The 23361-nt window shown below is 39.0% G+C and overlaps 1 protein-coding gene across 4 annotated transcripts in view; it reads right to left on the bottom strand.

The window, feature by feature from the left end:
• Positions 1 to 364: 364 nt before the first annotated feature.
• LOC139623230 (cilia- and flagella-associated protein 46) overlaps positions 365 to 23361 on the bottom strand; it is a 50161-nt gene continuing 27164 nt past the window's right edge. For 3 of the 4 annotated variants that reach the window (XM_071481282.1, XM_071481284.1, XM_071481283.1), the window contains 28 exons: positions 23006 to 23154; positions 22543 to 22641; positions 22406 to 22466; positions 21685 to 21837; positions 21269 to 21469; positions 21068 to 21174; positions 20416 to 20598; positions 20079 to 20217; positions 18747 to 18944; positions 16920 to 17108; positions 16553 to 16639; positions 14805 to 14987; positions 14301 to 14474; positions 13350 to 13447; positions 12947 to 13023; positions 12087 to 12265; positions 11717 to 11823; positions 11021 to 11091; positions 10469 to 10651; positions 6365 to 6444; positions 5882 to 5942; positions 5736 to 5768; positions 5154 to 5256; positions 4906 to 5018; positions 2136 to 2217; positions 1788 to 1924; positions 1514 to 1612; positions 365 to 1266 (listed from right to left, as the gene is read on the bottom strand). In XM_071481282.1, coding sequence (XP_071337383.1) covers positions 1154 to 1266; positions 1514 to 1612; positions 1788 to 1924; positions 2136 to 2217; positions 4906 to 5018; positions 5154 to 5256; positions 5736 to 5768; positions 5882 to 5942; positions 6365 to 6444; positions 10469 to 10651; positions 11021 to 11091; positions 11717 to 11823; positions 12087 to 12265; positions 12947 to 13023; positions 13350 to 13447; positions 14301 to 14474; positions 14805 to 14987; positions 16553 to 16639; positions 16920 to 17108; positions 18747 to 18944; positions 20079 to 20217; positions 20416 to 20598; positions 21068 to 21174; positions 21269 to 21469; positions 21685 to 21837; positions 22406 to 22466; positions 22543 to 22641; positions 23006 to 23154 — 3459 coding nt within the window. In that variant the 3' untranslated portion in view covers positions 365 to 1153. Of the gene's footprint in view, positions 1267 to 1513; positions 1613 to 1787; positions 1925 to 2135; positions 2218 to 4905; positions 5019 to 5153; positions 5257 to 5735; positions 5769 to 5881; positions 5943 to 6364; positions 6445 to 10468; positions 10652 to 11020; positions 11092 to 11716; positions 11824 to 12086; positions 12280 to 12946; positions 13024 to 13349; positions 13448 to 14300; positions 14475 to 14804; positions 14988 to 16552; positions 16640 to 16919; positions 17109 to 18746; positions 18945 to 20078; positions 20218 to 20415; positions 20599 to 21067; positions 21175 to 21268; positions 21470 to 21684; positions 21838 to 22405; positions 22467 to 22542; positions 22642 to 23005; positions 23155 to 23361 lie in introns of those variants that run through there. The other variant, XM_071481285.1, reaches the window with a different exon arrangement.

A 23361-nucleotide genomic window follows, 5' to 3' on the forward strand; every position in this document is an offset into this window, starting at 1 on the left:
AGTTTCTAAACTAGCAATTAATGCAATTACAACACGAAATATTAGGATTAAGCCTACACTGCAATGTCTGATAAATGGATTCTCTAAATTAAAATTAGTAAACGCAATTATATTTTATTTAAACCTAATTTTAATTAACAAATGAATTCAGCTTCTCTCTGGTGGTTTAATGGTTTTCATGTTGACACAGTTTGGCACAGCTGGGGTAAATAGACATTAAAAGACAAGAGAAAGCAGTAGCAGAACTTCAGTTAAAGCTGCAAGATGAACCACATTTAAAACATACCTGACAATGAGCCTGTTATGTGTAGTTTGAAACTCAGTTTAGGACCCCGGAGCAGATTCAGAGCAGGATACTACTGGATGGTAAAATGAAGGACTTTTATTTGACACAAAGTCTCAGGAGAATAGGTGTTAGAGAGTCTATGGGAAAGTAGAGGGGCTGATGTCTGACAGGTGACTGGAGAAGGGGACTGTGGGTGAGTGGAGTGGTAGGTAATGGTGGTGATTTCAGCAGGTAAGTATCCCAACAGGAGCAGGCAGCAGCAATTAGGTTCAACACACACACACACACACACACACACAAAAACCATAGTTTTCTAGCTCAGTCCACTTATTGTAGGAGTTCATCCATTTCTGTCAGATCTGGTCAAATTGTTTATTTGGCCAAAAAAAATGTCTCACTTTCTGTTTGGTAAAGTAAATATTGGCAATCATTGTGTTTGATATGGGCAGAAAATTGTAAACACTCAATATATTGAGTGTCGTCTGCGAGGCAGAGATCCCAAAGGTACAATTTGTCAGCACAACAATAAGGCAGTAATATTGATATTTTAATAATACAAGGCAAGTATGGGCTGAATCTCTGTAAGCTACTCTCTCTTAGGCATTTTTTATACTGTATCTAACTGTCTGCTGTGTGTGGTAAAACAATATTAAAAACATCAAGTATAACGTTAGTATTCCCATAAACTCACCTAGTGGAGAATGTAAGTAATAAATCACCTGTAGTGAAAAGTTTAACCCCTTCATGTTAGAGTAGCTTTAGTTTTTTGCTTAAGGTAAGATTTGCAAAGCTGGCTGACATGTATGACTGTAATCATCTCAAACTGTGAAATGTAAGAGAGCAATATTGAGTTTATACTATAGTATATTATATGACCATTAAGTTAGGTAGCCCATAGAGTATACAGTTGAAGGCTGATGGTGTAAGAGTCATTTTGTGGTGAACATCATCATCCTTGGAGTCAGTGAGGGGCATCAGATCTGCAGAGGAAAGCCAGAGGAAGCTGTAACCATATCTGAGAGTAATATTGAAATTCAGTAGAATTGGATTCATAATTTGCATGATTCTGCTTGACATATAATATTTCTCTCTGCAAAGAAGCCAAAACCTCATACACAGAGAAAGAGAGAGGTGTGGGTGTCTGTGGTGTGTCCATACAAAAACACATGGACTATATAGAAATGCAAATGTGAGGCTAAATGAGGTAACAAGTAGAATATACAGTACCACATAATCGTGTGACCTTGTTGTGTGCTATGTCCGAACTGTTCCCTTTCCTCAAGGCATGGATGGTCTGACCAGAGGTCTGTCTGACCCCCAGTAGATCTGCAACACATGGTGAGACAGATTGCATAAGTGTAACTGCTCGTAATACCAACAGGCATAAAGTAAATGTTTAAAGAGGCTAAAGAACAAAGTGTCAGTTTGACAGAACGTAATTATAAATGGAGAAACATTATTATATAAGCATTATTTTTTCAAATGTATGTCCAAAACCTACTGTCCAGAGCACTGGCCATATTGTACATGTTCTGTTGAAGGCTGCTGTGCCACTGATTGAGGACAACACAGCCAACACCAGCCAAACTCAACAGCAGAGCAGTCTCCAGAGGTTTCTCCAGGGCAAGCTGTCCTGCACTGCAGAAGAGAGAAATAGTGAGATTATTAGAGAGTGGGGAAGCCCCGTCTCTACTACTATCAACCAAAAAGCCAAAACACTGCCAAACACAAAAATCTCTTGTCTCTACTGTGAAGTGAATCCAGTAAAACACATGAGGAAGGTAAAAGGCAGTGAAAAGAAAGTTTCAAATATATTTAAAAATTTCATTCAATAAAGCTGTTTTGTTACCTCTTGTGAATGTCAAGGATTGACTGGCGCAGAAAGCTGGTGTTGTTCTGAACCTGGTCAAAGAGCAGAGCTATGCGGCACTCTGAGGAGAGGAAACATCATTATCATGATCTGTCAACAGAGTAAATAAAGCTTCCCATGAAAGACAACTAAAAAATCCCTGATATATGGCTGCTTCCAGATATAAGGGGTTTGCCTTTCCGTCACTATGTGCATCAGATGCCCTCATTGCATTTGATTAAATACTCCAGTAATTGCAGTGGCTGCAATTAAAGTCAACACCCCAACACTTAGGAGATGCTAGATATCTATTACCATGCTTAATTGAAATGATATCACGAGAGGAGAAAACCCAGCTTTATTCACAAAACATCAAGCAATGGAAACACAGACCATTTGCAATTGTGTTTTGTCAACTTTTATGGAAAAAAAAAACGCTTCTATTCTGCGCAAAAGTGCAATGGAAACGCAGCTGTCAGGCAGGAACACTAGCCAGCTACAGCTACATATTTACCCTGAGCCTTCATTAGATCAGAGGAAGCTCTCAGCGTACTTTACACAAAGAGAGGAAACAAACACTTAAGAACAGAAAACTGGCATTAATTCCTGTCACGGAGCCAAAGCCTCTTCAGCAGAGACCTTTGGGTGTAATAAACTGGTGTCTGTGTCTGACACCAGGTGTGTGTCAGCAAGGGCATCCACCATCCACCATCAACCATCCAGTCTGTGTGGCAGGAAGGACAGGCAGTGCCTTGCAGCAGTTCTAGCTTCTTTCCTGTATTGTGACAATCATGTCTGTGTCTGAAGCGAGGCACTGCTGCCCCCCTTCCCTTTACAGGTGCTTGGGGTCAGAGCAGCAGTCTACTCTGATATAAAGCTCACGCATGCAGGTATTGTTGAAGAAGTGATACATCTACCAAGCTTTGTCCTCCAAAGAGTGTTAAGAAGTAATATTCTTACTTAAGCAAATCAAACATGCAGAGATAAAGTAAACTCCCTTCTCACATAAGATGTGAGTGCAGATGGTGCAGCATTTATTGCGTGACACCTTTTTTTCTAAGAAACACGAATCTGCCATCGCCTAATCATATCTCTATGGCCAATTAGGTAGGAATGGTCCGGTGTGTTGGAAAGTAACAGCTGGAATTCAGACAATGGTGTCAGTCACACTATAGTTAGCAGCAATAGCGCCAGGCTAGTGGGTGGCACATATGTCTGGCCTGAGGCGATGTGCAAGGCCAGCCTGACAATCTGTCAGTCACAAACGTCCACCCATCCTCAGACTACCTTTGTTTGCTGGTGAAGGAGAGGGCATGAAGTTGAAGCCATAGTTGTTATGTGAAATACCTTTGAAGGCGTAAAGAGCCGAAAGGCGATTTGGGACAGGTTATTATTTATTTAAAGGGTAGTGAAGAAGGTGAAAGCCCTCCTTCTTATAATTGAGAAGGGGGAGACAGGTTTAGATTCTTTTTGTATCCCGAGTGTAAATAAATTACAACGTTCAGGAGTTCTTTTAAAACTTCTCATAGAATCAAAGGACTTCAGTGAAAATATACTCAGTAATTCTTCAGATGTATTTATTTCTTGAGGCATTAATCAGCTGAGACAACCGTTCAGGACATATCTATCTTAGAACACTCCGCCTTAAATGACTCATCAAAAATGATGTAACCAAATAAAACTTCATAAAACAAAAACCTAAAGACTTGTAGGACACACCTTTGTACATTTATAATAAGAATCACTCACTACCTAGCATTTCAATACATTACACTACATTTCTCCTAGAAGCAGGAGTTCATTGTCATGTGTAAATAACCCTTATTAAATTTATCTTATGAGAAAAGAAGCATTATTGCAAAGTCAATCAATTTTCAACTGCTTGTCCAGCTCAGTATGATCAACAACTATAATTCACCATCATTAATCCTCATTAGATTTTCTCTCTGGTGAAGTTGTGGAAGTGTTATAGCAAGGATCCGATAATAAAATCTCATTGAGTTTTCTCTGCAGAACAGGGATATTTCTATATATACCCACCCAGGAAATGAAAGATTGATATGTTTGAGGAGATTAAGCCTGCTGCTCCATTTAGTGCTTACATAATCCACAGCCCTGCTCCAAATTCATCCATTACAGCATTTTGCCACCCATTTCGCTGTCTAATTCACCATTTTAAATGCTTTAAAAAACGCAAAATGCTGTGTGGTTTCATTCTGGGGGACATCAGGTGCTTAAGACATCTGATAATTTGATGGACTATTTCTCTATCATTCTCATCCTTTTAATTTTTATGTTAGGTATTAACATGTATCAATTGTATGTATTTTTGAGGGCCTATATGCATTGATAGTGGTAATGGGGCTGGAGCAACACACATTTTACAATTTAGAAAAGAAACATGCTAATTTTCCACTGACAATCCCAGCTGACATTTTATTTTTTGTCAGCTGAAAACAACAGACTGCTTTCATTAACAGCAGATGCAGATTAGTGATGGAAAATGTTATGACTTTGTTGAAATTTTAAGGCGTGTTGACATTGTGTATGGTGCCTGTGTTGCTGGTGATATCTCTCAACAAAACCATAGCAACTAACAGACCTGTGCAACATGTTTCTGTCCATGTACAGTAGCATTCACATAGATATGTTCAGCATGTTACTTTTTAATGCTGACTTTTCAAATTTTAGAAACAGTTATTGATATGAAACACTCTCAGGTCCTATTGAGAACCATTGAGAGAAAATGCGGTGTAAGGGTGTACAGTACCTGATAGACTGAGGGCAGCAAGTTTGGCAGGTGGGATATTTGCCATGAAGCGCTCCATCCCCAAGTAAATAAAGGCGCTGCATCTGCTCAGCAGCTGCTCCATCTCAGACAGACTTGACAGATAAAATACAGTGACAGCAGAGTAGAAGATATTAGGTGTATTGAAATGTAATAAATGCAGTGGGTGCTCCAAAACCAAGAAGAGACATGCTGCATTGTGTTAATTTGCTCTACTTAAAGGTTCTAACCTGGGCATTTGTTCGCTGCCCATGAAGCCCTCCCACAGGTGAGTGAAATGCTTGCTGTGCGTTTCAAAAACCTCTTTCATCCTTGCGCTCAGACTGGTCCCTTCTGTGTCACATGCAGAAACAACATACAAATATTATGAAACCTTCCACTTATGGAAGGGGTACAACTAAATGGGAGCTGCAGTGTAATTCATACAAAGCCACAAAAGTGAAGGGTTTGTAAAACAGTACAGTGTAAAAGTATATGAAGCATGTTTTAAAAGGCCTGGTGCTAAGAAGATCACATGCAGAGCCTGCTGCTGGCTGCAATACAATATACAGCAAAGAGAACATTAATCACTGCAGAACAGGGCTGAGTCTCTAAAGGACTTCCTCTGGTAACACTTTGGTCCAGTGCACACCACCCATACAGACACTGAAAAAAAAAACAGCTTGAACTATACTATACTTGTAATTGATCATACGCAACAACCATTTATATTGGTCACAAAGGAGCATTTCTAGTGCATTAAAGAAGAGATTACAAAGTTAAGTAGGCATTGTAAAGTATGTAACCTTATTCTCTGAATAACATTTACTTACCAAAGATGCCTTCATTATAAGGGTCGACGATATCTTTAGAGGTGTGTTAAGATCTATAAGAAACTATATTCTGCAGTGAGAACCACATCAATGAAACATAGTATTTACCAAAAGTTATTTTACAAGGATGTCCGCAAAAAAGATACATTTGAAGTTTCGTGTTTCAACTGGGAAGGTGTTTGAAGATGAGGCATGATTGGCAGGTAGCTGGGTAAATAAAATAAAGTTGTTACAGCTTAAACAAGCACATTTACAAACATCAAGTGTATATAGTTGAAGTAAATAAATAAAAAACCACATGTACCCACGTCCAATCATTGTCTTCAAGACATACAAATAGCAGTTGCAAGAGAGAATACGAGAGTGGATTTTAAGATAGAGGAGACAGAGCAAAAGAAATGGAAGCAAAGAGGAAAGGGTTGGTGGAAAAAATAGAAGTGATGCATGACAGAGGATAACTGCTTGGAAGCTAGAAATAGGATTGTTACGAAAACACATTATGTAATTGATTGAAAAACCACACTTAAAAGAGAGGCGGGAGGAACTTAAATAATTGCCAATGCTGACAGCAGGTAAAAGTAATATTGGTGTCTGTATCTGGGAGGCCCAGATTAATTTACTGAACTCACCACTTTGATGGCTTGGCTTTGATCTGCCTTCCCCTTAGTTCCTTTACCACCTTTGGTGTCCTTTTTGTTGTCACTTTCAACTGCCACAAACAGGATGCAGAATTAATATGTACACTTGTCTGTACACAGCATTTTGGTGAAAGAAAAAAAATTCTCTCTCTGCAAGTCAATGACATTTATAGGTGACTTAACTGTTCTAAAACTTTCCTCATGGCCACAACATCTATTACCTCATGCAAATGAAGGCACTGACAGTTGATTAAGCATTGCTTATCAATTTAATTACCACATTTATGTGATTTAATGCCCCACCTTCCTTTTCAAACAAACTAACAAAAACAAATGGCTTTAGTCGTCACCTAATTGCAGACACACTGAAGTAGTCATTTTCAGGTTCACCATTGTCATTGTTTTGAATTTTAATGAACACAGAATAAGACTTCACATATCCAATTAGTTAGGCAGGTGCATAGGAGCAGGATGAATGGTTCCAAAGTAGCAAACAAAAAATCCTGCACACTGTCTAACTTGCAAAAATGAATTTATTTGCAGCTGATGAGGGCCTAGCACTGAAATGTTGCAAATAAATTGATATCAAACTTTCACTTAGCAATCATGAAAATATACTTTGAAAAAAAATGTCTGAATGTAAAAGGCTTAAGTAGCTTAAGTTCCCAACTGTGCATACAGTAATGTAGCACCAAGCAAAGATAACATAATATTATAATAGTAAGTGTTTGATCTGTTGGAATGACCCTGCCACTAGTGCCGACCTTTAATGCCAAACTAAGGGGAACACTGACTTAATATAAAGAGCACATGTAACTGTTCTGTTTTTGGTGAGAACCTGTCTGTTATGACCTCTGAACTCTTAAGTCTGACACACTGAGCCTCCGTACTGCAGTTTGCTTGGAAACATCAAGATCAGAAATCCTACACATTCAGCAGATGATAAAGTTCATGTGTCCACAGGATGTATTTGTAGACACAATAACCTATGTGAAAGTGTCTTTCTCAATGGTTCAACATTATTTTGATATTTTTGAAAATAAGTGCATTTATTTTAATTAGACACAACCACTTTGTTGACATTACACCTTGGTGCAGCTCCAATCCCCTAACATATCATAACATATCACCTACATCTTTAATATCTATTGTCGGGCTGCACATAGCATCAATGATCAAATGGCATCAGTGTGTTCAGCACCACTCACTTGTGTTTCTATATCTGACAGTATTTTCTTGCCACTTCAGCAGGACATGCTGAAGATCACATGGCCATTCTGCCACTCTGGCTCACACTGTTTATGCTACAACTGAAACTGCTAGGTTTTCTCTTTGTATCCTTTTTCTAAAATGGTATGTATAATTGTGTGTCACTGTATTTGTTCTTAAAAGGACCAGCAGGACATCAAATGTAAACTCTTTCATGGAGTCTGAATCACAGCGTAATCAACTCTGAGACAGTATAGTTTGATGCAGTAAGAACAGATGCTCAAACATTTCCAACCTGAGGGCAGTCTTTTTATAGTTTGTGCTAATTTGTCCTGTGCGTACCTCATGCAAAGCACTACACAGAATAACAAATAGCCCTTCCAAAAGTGCTTTTAGGCACTATATCTTCTTGACACAATGCTAAACTGTAGATGTCAAAATTATAGTAATGATGTTCCAGAAAAATATTCACTTTTTTCTTGGTCTCATCGTCACCCATGTATTTAATCCAGGTATTGAAAGATGTAATATAAAATACATGTTTTTGTCGTTTCCTATTTGTGGCATAAGCAAGTGTCAAATGACACACACACAGACGCACATACGTACACACTGGTTTAACAGTAACCTTTGAACATTCACAGAAGTTATGCAAATGATTCAACCTTTGAAAAGTTAAAGATGTCTGCAGCATCAGCTTCCGTGCTTTCTGCCCCCCTTTCTCTTCACTCCAAAATATTAATGTGCATAATTCTCCCAAGAATTGAGGCAACATCGTGACAAAACAGCTGGACTTGTGGCTTGGGATTTTTTCTGCTTGCCTCTAAAGAAAAACCCAGAGAGACGACAGAAGGAGAAAATCTGAGGGGCAATATTAATTAAACAAGGGGTTCATCCTTCTCTGTTTCTCTTGCTTTTTAAACAAAAAAAACTTATTTAACAGGTAATTTTAAACTGATTCTGACCCATATTGTGATCCTGCATGTTGAAATGTTCTTTTGTGTTTTTTTCCAATGCCAACAAAATGTTTGCCATAGTTAACAGTAAACAATTCTTGCATTATACAGTAACAAAGTGAAAAGAAAAATAGGCACAAAAAGCAATAAGCTGCTGAATAGTGATAATGATTTGTAGTAAAACTTTGCAACTGCCATGGCTAATTTACATGTCACTTTTTAAAAAATAAAAGTAGAACAATTTAGGAAGTTTGCATCCTGATACTGAGATCATTCCTCCTATAATACTTCTGCCCATTTGCACTGTCTTTCCATCGCAATTTTGGGCAATGGTAGTGAAACATTAAGGCTCAAAGTGACCACTCTGATCAGTGTGAGTGTGAGTTATATAAACTAAACCACAGTTGATGCTGTGCTCCTAGTTTGACACTGTGTGTAATGTCCATTGTGGTTTAGGTTCTCCTTTTGTGAAGGGAAGGAGGAAAACATCAGACACTACTGGCTACAGCTTCCCCGAGATGGATATATCATTCACTGTTTAACTGTTTAAGACTAAAGCATTGAACAGTGAATCACTTTTTCCTGCCGGTGTCCAATAATGACACCAGAATTTGAGCTTTGGGGTTAGAGGTTAAATCTACAACATGGCAATAAAGGGCTGAATATGATCTCTTTCTGTCGTCAACTCCTTTTGTGTTCTAGGCTGACAACTTAAACAAATGTGGTCATTTAAACTTAAAGCTTGAATTGCTCAGTCAATGGTTTTCCTTGGCCACAACCTTTATACATTACCCCTGGACAATCAAACCTACAGTGCCAATTCTAAATTGTTCTAGCAGGCACAGCAAAATGGCCACAGTTAATGGACATCCACTTTAGCAAAGCAGGCCATGGGGTGTACGGATGTCCGCATGAACTTCTGCATGCCGCCAGGATGTGAAATGACCTTTCTGTCCTGAACAAATTCCATTTCTATGGATGGCTGCCTGCAGTCTAAATCCAGGCGTCAAGATGCTTTCGCAAGTATAGGCCATTATTTACTGAAATATGATACGGAATCCTATGAGGCAAACATCCAGTCATACACAAAACCCTACACTAATTATGAATAGTTGATGAATAAGAGAGTTATACTGCATTGTCCTTTTTCTTTAGTCTTACAGTATCTGTGACTCTGCGGTCAGGAATTTCACCTCTGGACCATTGTGGTCTTCTTTTATTATAAGTCATATCTTGCTGTTTCTTTACTGTTCTTGACATGACAATATCCCCCCATGGAAAACACAATTAAGCCAAAATCATATCATAAAGTAAAATCATATCAATCTGTCAAATCATATTTATCACTACTTAATTTGGCTTTGACAGTATTACAGAAAAATAAGAAATTAGTAAATTAGATATAAAACTGACAAGGAAAAGGGGTTTCTTTGAATTAAAAAGTAATTACAGGAAATGAGTAATCATAGGTCTTAATGGGCAAGTAAAAAAGTATTAGTATTGTATAAAACAGGGGGCCTTAATTTGGGTAGTAATAACAGGCTGGATAAATGCTGTGTAGGAGTTCACCTGCCTGAAATAATACGGCCACACAGTCCACTCATTTGCACTTCCATAACAGGTTTAAAATAATATCTGTGCTTATAAAGTACTGCACCACTCATGCCCTTTAGACTAATTATTACATTATACAGCATTGGCAAGCATGTGTGTCTGTGTGCACTTCTGTGTGGTCACTACGAGCTGAACTGAACCCATGTCTAAGAGACAGGGGAAAAATTCTTAATGATATTCCAGTACACACTCAGCGCTAACAAATGCCTCATTTGCAACTTCACAGTCAAATCTATTGTTTGTTGATGGTTAGGAATCCCCAGGTAATTCTTGCAAACATTTTTCAAAAACGTGTACATATGTGTGTCTTTGTTACCTTTCTCTAATTCCTCTCTGTTCAGTCGACTGTGGAGAAGCTGGAGGGAAAAGTCTCGTGACACAGAGCTCAGACCTTCCTCCTGCAGGACTGACAAAGATTCCAGTGGCAACTCCAGCAACTTTCTGTCTACCAGCAACACCACATGCTCCCCTGGTTCTGTTGGTAATTGGTTGGGAATAGCTATATAGACACACATACACAAAAGTACAATGATTTTCATATATATTGTAATTTTTTCCATTGGACGGTTAATTCTTTTGAAAACAGTTTAGTGGCACTATAATCCCCACTTTGCCTTGTACATGTACTGAGTTATCATGCTGTGTGTGTAAGTCAACACGTATCACTTTAAATCACATGTGCAACCACAGTGGCTTGAGGGGGATGAGCAGTGGGTTGCTTAAATAGAAACCTGCTGATGGGCTGCAGGATAGGGGTCACGGTAGATGCTGGAATAGTGGTTCACATGATACACTGTCGAGATAACCACAAGGCACAGAGGATGTCACAGACAAATGCAAGCACACACCCAACATACTCTAGCCTTACTTGAGCTCCCTTTTTCTTCTTTATCTTTGGTTTTGGTCGTCTCAAGAAATGGTACTGATGCAGCCTGGAGCCTGAGGCAGATAAGGACAGGTGAAGATCAGTAAAGCTACAATACTTCATGTCTGACAAGCACAAAACACAGAACCGACTGTGTAAGATGTGACAATGTGCAAGAGGGCATGCAGTTCTTGCCGTGTAAGCTTGCTGCAAGCAGATGTGAATGCAGAGAGAAGGACACACCTGAATAAGATTAACAAACCAGTCTCCCTTGAACATGATTGAAAACTCATTTTCTCACAGTGGACTGTGAGTCTGAGTGGTGACATTAATAATGTCTCGGCCATATTTAGATCTACTAATAAGACAGCATGCAAAAAGCCAGGATCCTGGCCCTGGAATACCTGTGTCTGATAAGTCAAAATGTCTGCTGTGAGAAAAATCTATTGTTTTCACACTATACCACATAAACAGAGAGATTTACAGTATATGAGATACAGAGTAAGTACAGTAGACATATAAACACATAGACTGTGCATAATCTGAACCATAAACTCCTTAACTCCATAAGTTGAAGTAGGTGTACACTTCTAAAAGTTAAAAATCTTCACTTCATAGTAAAATTTTCCTTCCTTAGGTTAAGAAAATGAAATGGAAGTTGTAGTGGACAAAATGTGCAATCTGTTTAAAGAACTTCACCTTAGGCAAGAGAAGTCAAACTGCATAAGAAGTGGTTTCAAATAGTCTTCCATATCTTGTACAATTTTGCAGAAGTGAGGTGCTAACTTTTCATCAGCAGCAGTTTTCTGTGTAGGGGAACAAAAAGAAAAAAACTATAGTTTCAGTAGCTGTGATGTAGTATTGTTTAAGTTCACTCTTTACATTCATACACACATTTCTTATAGCTACACAACACTTGGATGTAAAAGTCAGCTGTTCTATGTCTCCCGAGTAAGCAAGAAAAAAAAAACAGGAGATGATAATTGCAGTGGAGTGCGCTGATTTATCGGACTTAGAGTGTATAATGTCAGCAGAGTGAAAGAAGAGCAGAGGTGTCAAGAAGACATACACAAGGAAAAACCTGATGCTCCTCAGAGGCCCCCATCCTGCCCTCAGCACCATGCCAACAGGATTCCTTGAGGAGGACATGTCTAGTCTGCTGACCAAAGGTTCGAGTCTGCTCCCTTAGTGTCAGCAGAGCCTGCGGGCAAACTGAAACCTTGGCCACTCTAGAGCACGTCAGGGTACCTGCAACAACAGAACTGACACACAATCAGACATGCATACGCACAGATACATACATGCCTTGTAATTGGTCCCTGTGAGCACTTCCACCTCCTCCTCCTTCTCATGCTCCTTTTGTAAGATCTCCCTCTCTCTTTTTTTCAGTTCTATGAATTTCTAATCATGATCAGGAAACGAGTCTACATATGAGCCAACTGCTTTTTTTCAACTATTTATACAACGACTTATGTCAGACCAGTCCCAGGAAAGGTCATATGAGGAGCTAGTACACTATGCTAATACCCTGTGATAAACTATGACAGATGGTGTTTCATGCCAGGCCAGTAGCAGAGAGGTCAAAGGGGAAATGCAGGTGCTTTCTTTTAACATTTCATTGCGTTTTCCTTTCTCCATGTCTTCATTAGCTCTAAATTTTTCATCTGCCATGCAGATTACATGGGAATACTTAATTCTTTGGGCTCCATTCATTGACACTTGCTGACAACAATGCCTCATGTAACACTGTATGTGTGATGGAGACCATATTAGCAAATTCTATCGAACAAATTAGATGCAGTACAAAAATACATAATAGCAGTAAATGTATGGTTGAAATAGCCCATATCTCTCATATAAGTAGGAAGTGTGACTGCTCTTTGTGTTGTGAACATTGGTCTAAAAAAAGCACCAAAAAAAGTACCAAACCTGTAACTTGTGTAGTCTTTCCTTTTTGATTTTCTGGAGGTTTGGTCATCTCATAGAAGGCCCCATAAAGTTCTGACCTATGAATGATACACACCAACATAGTGTTTTACACTTTACCTGTATGCTGTTTGCAAGTTTATTTCAAATGCTTTTAATTTGAAATAACATAGATGCATTTTATCTGCTTCACAAACAAAAGTTAAATAATTTCAATTATCAGCCCTCTAGTGGCAGGTATACCACACAGCGAGCTCCTTCTGCTCCAGGTATGACTGTGGCCTAAACCTAATGTAATCTGCAGTCATTTACTCATGTACCATGATACTGTCAGAGGCAGATAGGGGCAGAATTTATAGCATGGCAAAGAAAGGGAACAAAGAGATAAGGACAATAAAGAAATTACCCATCTTCAGAGTGCTGAAGCAGCAGGATTTTCAGGTTGGGTGGGAGCTCTGCAAGGATACCTAGGTGGTTGGGATTGATGGTCAGATGGCTGAAGGCCTGCAAATCAGAAAGTCATTTTGAGATCACAACATTTCAGAAAGCATAAACGGTAAAATAATCGTCCTCAATCTTTGATTTCAGAATATGAAAATGCCTGTTGCACAAGAAAGATGCCACCAAGCAGAGATACAGCATATGAAGAGGAATTTCAATTTGAAAGGATTTTGAAAAATGAGGAACAATTATGATGCATTAAAACAACAATGACTTAATTAATTAACTTAAGTAATTATTACTTTAATTATTAAAACGTATTACAATGGGTCCAATACCTCTTCTCAGATTTACAAAACTACCAGTTTTAATTTGTCAGAAACATCACAGATGAAATTATGACATTTTAGTCATGCCCATGTTATCACATAAAATGTTAATCATCTCATCTTGAAAATATAGAGAATATTTTCTATTTAAATTGCTTGTGAAGATCTAAGAGTTTGAAGACTATAATCTTCATCATATAATATATCAAAATCTAAATAAATCACCTGTCTTTGAGGGGGCAGCTAAATGAAATTAAATGTCAAATTGCTGTCAATCAAAATTTTTAGATGTTTTAACATTGAAACCTCCTCAGCTAATAAAATATTACAATTTAAACTCACCAGCATCAACGATTGTTACTAAGTCACATAGTGACATACCATCACATACGCATACACATACATTAACTTTTAAGTACAAGTGCAGTGCATTAGCAGTTCTACTACTCTGTGTGAGCTTGGAATTCAGTACATTCAGAGCAAAGGTCAAAACAGCACCAATATCGTTTCCCCCATCAAGGGAATTTACCGAGATGGGTATGACAGCATCTATAAATCATGAGTGGGGGGGTTTGGTGACGTAATACCTTGGAGAGGCTGTTCAGGGAGTCCTTTGCTCCCTTCAGCATGCTGCTGGGCCTCTCCTCCTGAGAGAGGAGCAGTTTCCTGTGGAGGCTGAGCAGAGCTGAGAGCTGCGACACACTGGTGTCAGCACAGGCAGAACTTAGGACTTCAGCTATCATAGCTACAGTGCAGCAGCTCTGGGAGAAAAAAAAAACAGATGATGGATGAAGGAGCTGGCAAGAAGGTGATAGCAGGAATTACAATAGGTGGATGATATCTTAAAGAATACCATTAAGTAAGTCAAGCAAATGCTGTGCATGCTGTAGGTCTGTGGCTGCATATGGACCACTATTTCATACATGTAATGTATGTGGAACTTTCTACATGGTACATGGGCATTAACAGTGACTGAAAGTGATGATGATTAGCATATATTTTTTTCTATACATCATACATACACAGCATACTCAAGGCAATGCCTGCATGCAGAGGCAGTTTAGTCAAAGATTTGATCTGATGCATAATACCTGAAACAGGGCAAGATATTGACCTGCCACTGCAGGTTCAGACTGGCCATGACAGTCCAGCATGTTGATGGAGGCATCAGCCAGGATGGAAATAGGCAAGTTATGTTGGAGACATAGGCTGATGGCTTCAGTGAGTGCTTTACTGGCCTGTGCCAGCAGCTGCTGGGCTTTATGCCTGTTTTGCTGCACAATTAAGAGACACGATGAACACACACACACACACACACACACACACACACACAACCACACACACACACACAGCTCAGATATCACACAGCCAAGAACAACAGATTTTTAGTAACTTAATACAGTAGCTCAGTTGTGATTCAGTCAGTTAGTTTAAGAAATTAATCTGCAGATGACACAAACAAAGCCTCTCTCTTCACTCAACCCTGAAAAACCTGCTCAGATAATAAACTGGATCAAAAATCAGGTAGATAATTATTATTATACATTATGAATGTCCAGATATACAAACACAAAACACAAAGATTGAACTTTTCTACTGACTTCAGAAGATACCTACTGAATTTGTATAACTTAGACAGCTGAAGCCTCATATTAGCTTGAATTGATCTTTCGAAATCATTTTTACACATAATTAGATCCATCAGTTCTGAACCCCATCTCCTCTACTAAAATGATGTGAGGATGTCCATGCTGGCTCTTTACAGCCAGCATGGACAAGAGGAACAGTTATAGTTCCTAGAACACACTTACAGTCATCTGAGTATTGTTCAAGATGGAACAATTTTCTATAATCTTCACATGCACCCATCCATCTTTACACGATTGTTTTTTGGGTTAAATCTGATGTAAGAGCCAGAACTATATGCAGAGTTCTCCTATAACTTCAGAAACAGACTTCACTATGATGCGCTCATTGAAACCAAGACTGAACATTCTTCTAAGCATACAATGCAAGTCAAGGTCACGGTAATGTTTCTGCTGTAACTTCAAAACATTTTCAATTGGGGTAATACTCTTATTCATAGTTCTAGCCTCGTCCCATGAACAAACTGAAAGGACATTAAAACATGTATATGTTTGTCTTTTTAACCCCACACAGGGGCCCATGTTAAACTTTTCCAGCCTCTGCCCACAGCATAAGAGACCTCTCTTGCATCAGTGTGCAGTTCAGTCATTATAGCCATGTCTTATTAAATGCTTTGCTTTTACATTTGTAAATAAGATACTAAGTCATAATAGTTTCAAAGGCATATAATATTTCATGTTTATAGTTTATGTTTCTTCATAAGGCTTCAAAGTTCTAAGCTAATTGCAGTAAAAGGTGATTTGGTCTGGTTACAATCTCCTGATTTCCCCATTGACAGAAGCAGAAAAAATGAACTGATTAAAGCTGTCTGTGATGGCATTTATCCAATTTTGATATGATTCACCTGGCATCTAGAAATGAATAATACATTTTGTATTGTTACAGTTACAGGTCAAAACTCAATCTTACATTATTACCAACTGAATCTTAATTAATATTCTAAAATATTGCCACATAAATATTACATTTCCACCATTTTATTCTGCACCAAGTTTGATGTGGACATCAGATCTTTCTGTGCTGACTTTCAATATGAGAACAATGCAGAACGCCAAGGGATTTACCTCTGGGGGCTTTGAGATGTGAGGTGAACCTCATTATAAAGACCTCAGATTAGATATGAGTCAGGAGTGATTGGCTCACTTGTCAGGAGGTATGTACCTGCAGCACTTTTGGTGGAGGTCATCCTTACCTCTTTTCCGCTTGATTCTCTGTCTTTCTCATTCTCTGAATTCCCCTCCTCCACAGAAACGGTTTTAGGGTCAGACCAGGCCTCCTTCTGCACAAAGTGTTTTCCAGATCACAGAACAGTGAAATAGTGATTAGTAAAAAATCCCTTCATGATCACAAACCATGAAGACTTAAGTCTTAAATTATGTAAGTAGACATCCATCTCTCTAATCGCTATAAGCTTCTCACTCTGTGTAGCAATGATTTCCAGGTTATTTTTCCTTTGGATTGCATATATTCGTTTGTGTCTGCATTCCCCAAGATTTCAATGACTTCCAATGATTAACTGAGAGTGCTTTCATGACTTAAATGACATTTGTGTTGCCTACATGCTTGTGTTTGTCCCAAAGAGCACACAGATAAATGGGGTCCTCCTGCACAGCCAGCTGTTTCAGGTACTTTCCCATCAGACTCAGGCAGCGAGCTCTGGTTTCCATGTTGTCCAAGGATTGAGAAGTGACTGCAGCCAGCTGGCCTAGAGCCACCTGCCCCAAATTACTGCCCACACTCACCCATTCCTGAACAACACACAAGGAAGTTAGTGTCAAATGAGGAGTGGATAAAGAGCAATGCACTTATTCAAAAGCACAAAGCTCTCTATATTACATATATTACATTGATTAATGTACAGGAATTAGCTGAAAAGAAATTCATTTAAGGAACAAATACAACCTCAGGTTTAATCTATTTTGGCAGGAGGCTTTTTGGATTTTTCACAAGGGAAAACTGTTATAAAAGCTGTTCAGAAGTAACACTGTGAGAGTCTGTGGAGAAAACATGAAGGAAGTACTGTAGTTTTAAAAGCTAGTCCCTGTGCTGTGAAGACAGAGGAAGAAAGAGACAAAGCAAGGGAGAATGAGAGATGAAAAAATTGAATATAATGGGGAAATAACAGAATTATATTAAACCTATGTGATTATGACATTTATAAGGACCAAGTGAAGAGCGGTCGGAGGAGTGCACTTGTTGCAAGCCCTTCTCAGCCTCAACTATTAATACTGAATGAGCAACTCAGAGCTCTGGGTGATGCAACTGCTAACATCTTATTTGGCCTTCCAAGGATGTGCTGACTGGCAATAAGCATGTTCAGAACAGTACGTAATGTGGTATGTATTGTGATTCTGGAAATTAAATCTTTAATATTCTTTCTAAGTTGCATTATTAGGAACAATATATGTTATATTAAATGCTGGATAAGTTGATATAGAGCAAACCCATAACTCCCTGTTATTTACCTAATTTTTTCCTGAGAAGCAGCAGCTTACAGGGGAGTAAATAAATGCCATGAGCCTTGGCAACTCTTCAAACATCTTACTATATCTGCCTCTTCTACACCCAGAACCCCGGTGAGAAATCTTACATAAATATTCTGAATGAAGGTAAGGCACTCTGACCAGATTAAATTCCAGGCAGTGGTAATACCAAATAAATATACTGAAGAAAGGCCAACTTGGAATGATGGCTTAAGTCTAAAAAATACAGAATTGCTTGGTGTTTCTTTGCATGTTAGTGTTACTGATATAAAGCTAAGCTGCACAGTCCTCTGACCTGTAGTAAGGCAGACTTTATCAGTGTGGAACATTCACTTCTTGATGTTTACAAGAATGTTTTTGTTGCGACTTGTCTTATCATGTGCCACAGTGACTCTGCTTGAAACCTTCATTTAATTTAGGTAGACTACAGACCAGCTGCTCTTATCTAATACACCCTTACTTTATTATTCAGACTCATATTGCGGGAATATATTCAGACTTTAGATCAACAAAGTACACTGCAGTTCTAAAGATTAGCTTCATATGTACTGAGCTACAATAGTTGATTATAATGCATAAATATGTCATCATCATATTTTCAATAGTTGTGGGACAACAATGGAGTTCCACTGCACACCTCTATAAAAGCTATATTTATGTGTAGGATATATTCAATAGTGGAATTGGAGTATTTATGTGATTTGCTGAAACAATGCCAGTCTCAAAAAGAAGATGCTGGACCCTAATAATAAAGATTTTTTGCCAGTTAAAGCAATAGTTTCTTACAAGAACACAGAATGTGTGAAAGTGCTTTGGCACAATCGGCTACTCTATCACATTAGTTGGTGTTATGTGGTGTATAAGATTTCACATTTGGCCCAGGTTGCGTGTGCACTGTGTAACCTGTTCTATAGAGTTGGGCTCTGGTGTGCAGACTGTAAACTCCTCCAGTGCTATCTCAGCAGAGGTCTTCTTCTCTCGGGACAGAGCTTGGCGTTTTTTCTCAGCACAGTGCTCCTCCAGCATGGCCAGACAAAGTTCTGCCAGAGCCAGTCGCAGACGCAGCAGCCTCTGCATGGCTGCCAGTGACAATCCATGAGTCTAGCAAGAACAGAAAGCACCAGTGTATAAACACAACAGAGAAAATATGCACAAAAGCACAAACATGCGATAGACCATGAAGGAAAATGTAGCACACACCTGAAATGTAACCATCACTACGTATGAGCCATGGAACAATCTCAAAGAACTCAAGTTTAAATGATAAAACAAGTCCACAGTAGTCCATCTGCTTTCCCTCTTAAATGAGATGCCAACCAGAAGGTCTGACTAGGATTAAGATGGTAATTGGAGACAATTGTTCTCAAGTGGCAGGTTAAAGGGCAGGAGTGTGTTTTAATGATGAGTTCAAAGACAAATAGCTACTTGAGTGAGATGTGATCAGATACTTGAGATATGGCAAATGAGAAAGTGGGGCAAAACCACTAATTTAAACATGATAGAATTGAATATGAAGCAAAAGTTAGCCCAGCCCATAAGAAATGAGCAGGACTTCAGTGATTACAGCTGCTGTCTCTTGTTTACCATGCAGGTTGGATGTCCAAACTTACTAGGGCAACAGCACCATCTGCTGAAAGCACACTGCTACAATCAAGCCTCGAACGGCTTAGTCAAACATCCACAGAAGATTTAATCAAAAACTCAATTGAACAAGGATTTGTAGCAGGTGTGAGAGTTGCTCAATCAATCTTCCTTACATGATCCCATCAACATGTAAATCGAGGCTGCAGTCAGTGTCATGCCACTTCATCTCTGGCGCTGAAACCCTCAGATAACCCCATCGGTATGAGAGCTTGTATAGTGTCTGGATAAAATATGATTGTGACACCCATCTGCTGTTGACAAGTCACAGTAATTGAGGCTTTATCTGTTTGTGTCAGAACATTGTTAAACTGTGGTATGAGATATAAACGCCAACAAACACATTTATTTTAAAATCCTTTCCTTATGAGGATACTGATCAGGAGAGAATGTGGCTGAAGATAAACACCAGAAATCATTGACTGCACAGAAGCATAAAGTATTACACTGTATTACCTTTTCTGCTGTGAGTACCTGTGACAGGTTAAAAGTGTAGATCACAGAGTGTTTCTCAGAACATGCAGGAGATGAAACGCCTCCTATAGTTTTTGAAAATCCATCTTTCATCACAGTGAAAAAATGCACTTTATTTACCTCCTCCTGTGGAGGGAGCAGGCTCTGAGCGTTCAGCACCATATGTTCCTGCACTGTGACAGCTAGCTGCATTTGGGAGAGGCCATCGAGCAGGAAGCGCCGTTTCTCCTCTTTATCAGTTGCATGGTTGGCTAAAATTCTGTAGAGAAATAATGGGTTGTAAGGATGACCAAGACAGAGAACACAGAGTATGACTGTATAGGTGAGACAGGAAATTATTATTTTGTTTGATCTGTGTGCTGACAAAAGACATCCAAAAAAATTTATTTACAAATGATATACTGTGTGATTTGTAGAATATTCTACTCAGGTCAAGAGTAACTCCTGAATGACTAACCTCACACCATATGCACACTCTGCATGTGCCTCTGCTGCCTGTTCTCTATAGCTGAGTTTAGTTAAAGTCCTGGCACACTCTCTGAGTGTATCACAGGCAGCCATTAGCCTCTGGGCAGCCTTGGTGCAGAGTGTCTCTCCAGGTTCACCTCCATCAATGGCACGTATACATTCCATGGCACCTCTGAAACAACACATTGCATTAGAACAAGATTATGTAAATGCCCATTGTAGTTACATGTGCTTATAGATGTTTTTAAATACAATTACATGGTATACACTGTAAAGAACACCACGTACTGTGACAAAGAACATTCCACCTGCATGCATGTGGGCTTTAACAATTTCATACAGTTAATTATCAGTTGAAATATCAGTCTATGGTCTTCATGACACTTTGTTACACAACGAATAGGGATCCACTCAAGATATGTGTATACATGTTTCTAATAAAGACTCTCATAAAGAGTAAAAACAATAAACTGAGTCTTAAGTTTTTTGAACTTTATAAGGGTTGGTTGTTGAGTCACTTTGTTTTCAACATTTGTTTGTGTGAAGACATTTAAGACATTTGGATGGTGTAGCATGAAAATATTAAAAACACAAAAATAACCCATAATTTATCAGTTTTGTTCACACAGATTTGAGGTTACCTCCTCTCTAATGAGGTGATCAAGAATGTGAGCTCTGCGACTCTGTTTTCCTGCTGCTCCATAGCCAGCTTCAGAGCCTCGCAGCCTTGTTTTATAATCTCATCAGTCTGTGAAAGAAGAGAAGCACAATGTGAAAGGTATTCACTACAAAAACAAGGTAACTGCATTGTATGTGGTTTTTAGAAGGTGTTGAATCTATACCTTGGTTTGTGCATCCTGGAGTCTCTGGCCTACTACAGCTCTAACCTTGGTGAGGGTGAGCTCATACCACAACCTCTCATCCCCACCCAGGGCTTGGGCTTTGTCCAGCAGGACCAGAGCTTGGACATGGTTCTGTTCTTCGCAAGCCAGAATGGCTAAACTGAGCAAACTTCTTGCCATTGCTTTCTGATCCCCAAGCTCCTGAACAGAGAAAATAAAGTCATTAGAGTGTATGAGCTAAACTATTACAGTAAATACTTCTAATATTTTTCAGCATTGCAGATGTAATGCTGGTTCAGTCTGGTATGCCATGATAGAAAAACAATGTTTTTAATTCAATGTCAGCAAGATTGATTGGTTAGATTCTGTTTTACTATCAGAGCCTGACACCGTGGTCTTCTTCTCTTTCAGCTCACCCTGGCCACTAAGTGAGCCTCTGCCAGGACCTCCCGGGCTGGTTGATAGAGCCCCATGCTGAGGCAAACCTCAGCTTTGTCCAGCCAAATGTCCTGAGCACACACATCCATACTCTGTCTCCAAGACCCACTGTTTCCATCCATCTCAGCTTTCTGAAAAGTGACAGTATGGGAAAATTCACTTTTTTTCTAAGTTGACTCAAACTGTAAACAGATAATGATTTTTAAAGCAGTCAGTTGTTAAAGGCTGGATATGCACAAGACATACTGTACACATACACACGGACACACACACACATGCCATCCAACATAATGCTGCATGCACAAGTACAAACACACACAGATATCAGCACCACCGTGTGAAAAATGTGCGCAGCAGAAAAATAAGCATTCTTATATTCTCTGCTAAGCCTTATCTTGGTAAGGTTTATGAGCCCTGTTGCCACACCATTAAGTTTGAACACTCATTCCAGGTTTATGAGACAAGTCATTAGACTGTCATGAACCTCATATATTAATCTGCCATCAATCAGTGTTAATAATTAGAGCATACGGTAAATTTCCTTTGCCAATATTCAGTATAGTTAGTTACTTGTGGGAACTTGCCAATCATGCTCTGTGAAGTAATAAAAGGGTTAATTGAAAGTTATAAATCCTTGTGAATGTGCAGCTTTTGATACAAAATAAAAACATATATTGATATTGTGAGCAGCAGGCTGACCTGATTGTAAGCTCTGTGAAGGCCTCTCCTCCCCTGTGAGAAAGCAATCTCTTTGCGGCAGCTGACATCAAGAGAATGATATCGTTATTAAAGAAAAAATGCGCAGATGTTAAATCTTTAGAGCTCAGTTGACATACTTCATCTGTTCTTGTTCTTGGATTCTGCACAAATTTAGGAGCTTCTCCTGATATGGTGACTGTGTCTCCAAACCCAGCTGACAGCAGGTCCTCACAATTCTAATTCAGTCAAAAAAGAACAGGAAACAAAGTCACTACACAAAATTGACTTATTGGGTATTTACAGGATTTCTGATAGTAAATGGTGCTACAAGCTAATACTCAGTAGTCCCTCAGTTTTCTGTGATTCCCTGGGTTTTAACAGTTTATAGAAATCAGAGCAATGACAGCTGACTTTTGTCAAATCATTCTCTTGCAGTGGTGGTATTTCAGCGCTGTTCGTAAGTCCTCCAATTTAGCACTGCACTAAATTAACATTTTCAGACTCGCAACAGTTCAGTTGAAAGTTTGAGTGTGTTATGCCTGTAGGGGCTAAGTAGGCTCGAGTCTCTAGAGGAGTTCCCCTTTGATGCAGTGTGATCACCTAAGTCGGTAGAGGTCAGAGAGGCTCCTTCTATCCAAAAGGTCATGAGCAATGGTTTCAGCTAGATGCGTTATGGGCAGGGTCAGGTGATCAAGTGAGAGTGAGTGAAACTCTTTTTCCAGCAGGTCCAGATAAAACAAGCTTTGAGCCTGCAGCCAAACAAAGGGAAAAATGAAGAATTAAACATGTGAATGTAATAGGTGCACATCCCAAAAATATACATATTAATATTATCCAGTGTTAAATCAGAATAGGAAATGACCCATGATGTCACCTATTTGCTCCATTTCATAGCTAATTAACTTGGCAATCTTGAAGATTTTCATTGCTGCTAATGTAAATGTAATGTGTTTGTC

The sequence above is a fragment of the Trachinotus anak genome, unplaced genomic scaffold, assembly GCF_046630095.1.
Source record: "Trachinotus anak isolate AG129_WGS33_773 ecotype Australia unplaced genomic scaffold, CSIRO_AGI_Tana_v1 ptg000007l, whole genome shotgun sequence".
Taxonomy (NCBI): domain Eukaryota; kingdom Metazoa; phylum Chordata; class Actinopteri; order Carangiformes; family Carangidae; genus Trachinotus; species Trachinotus anak.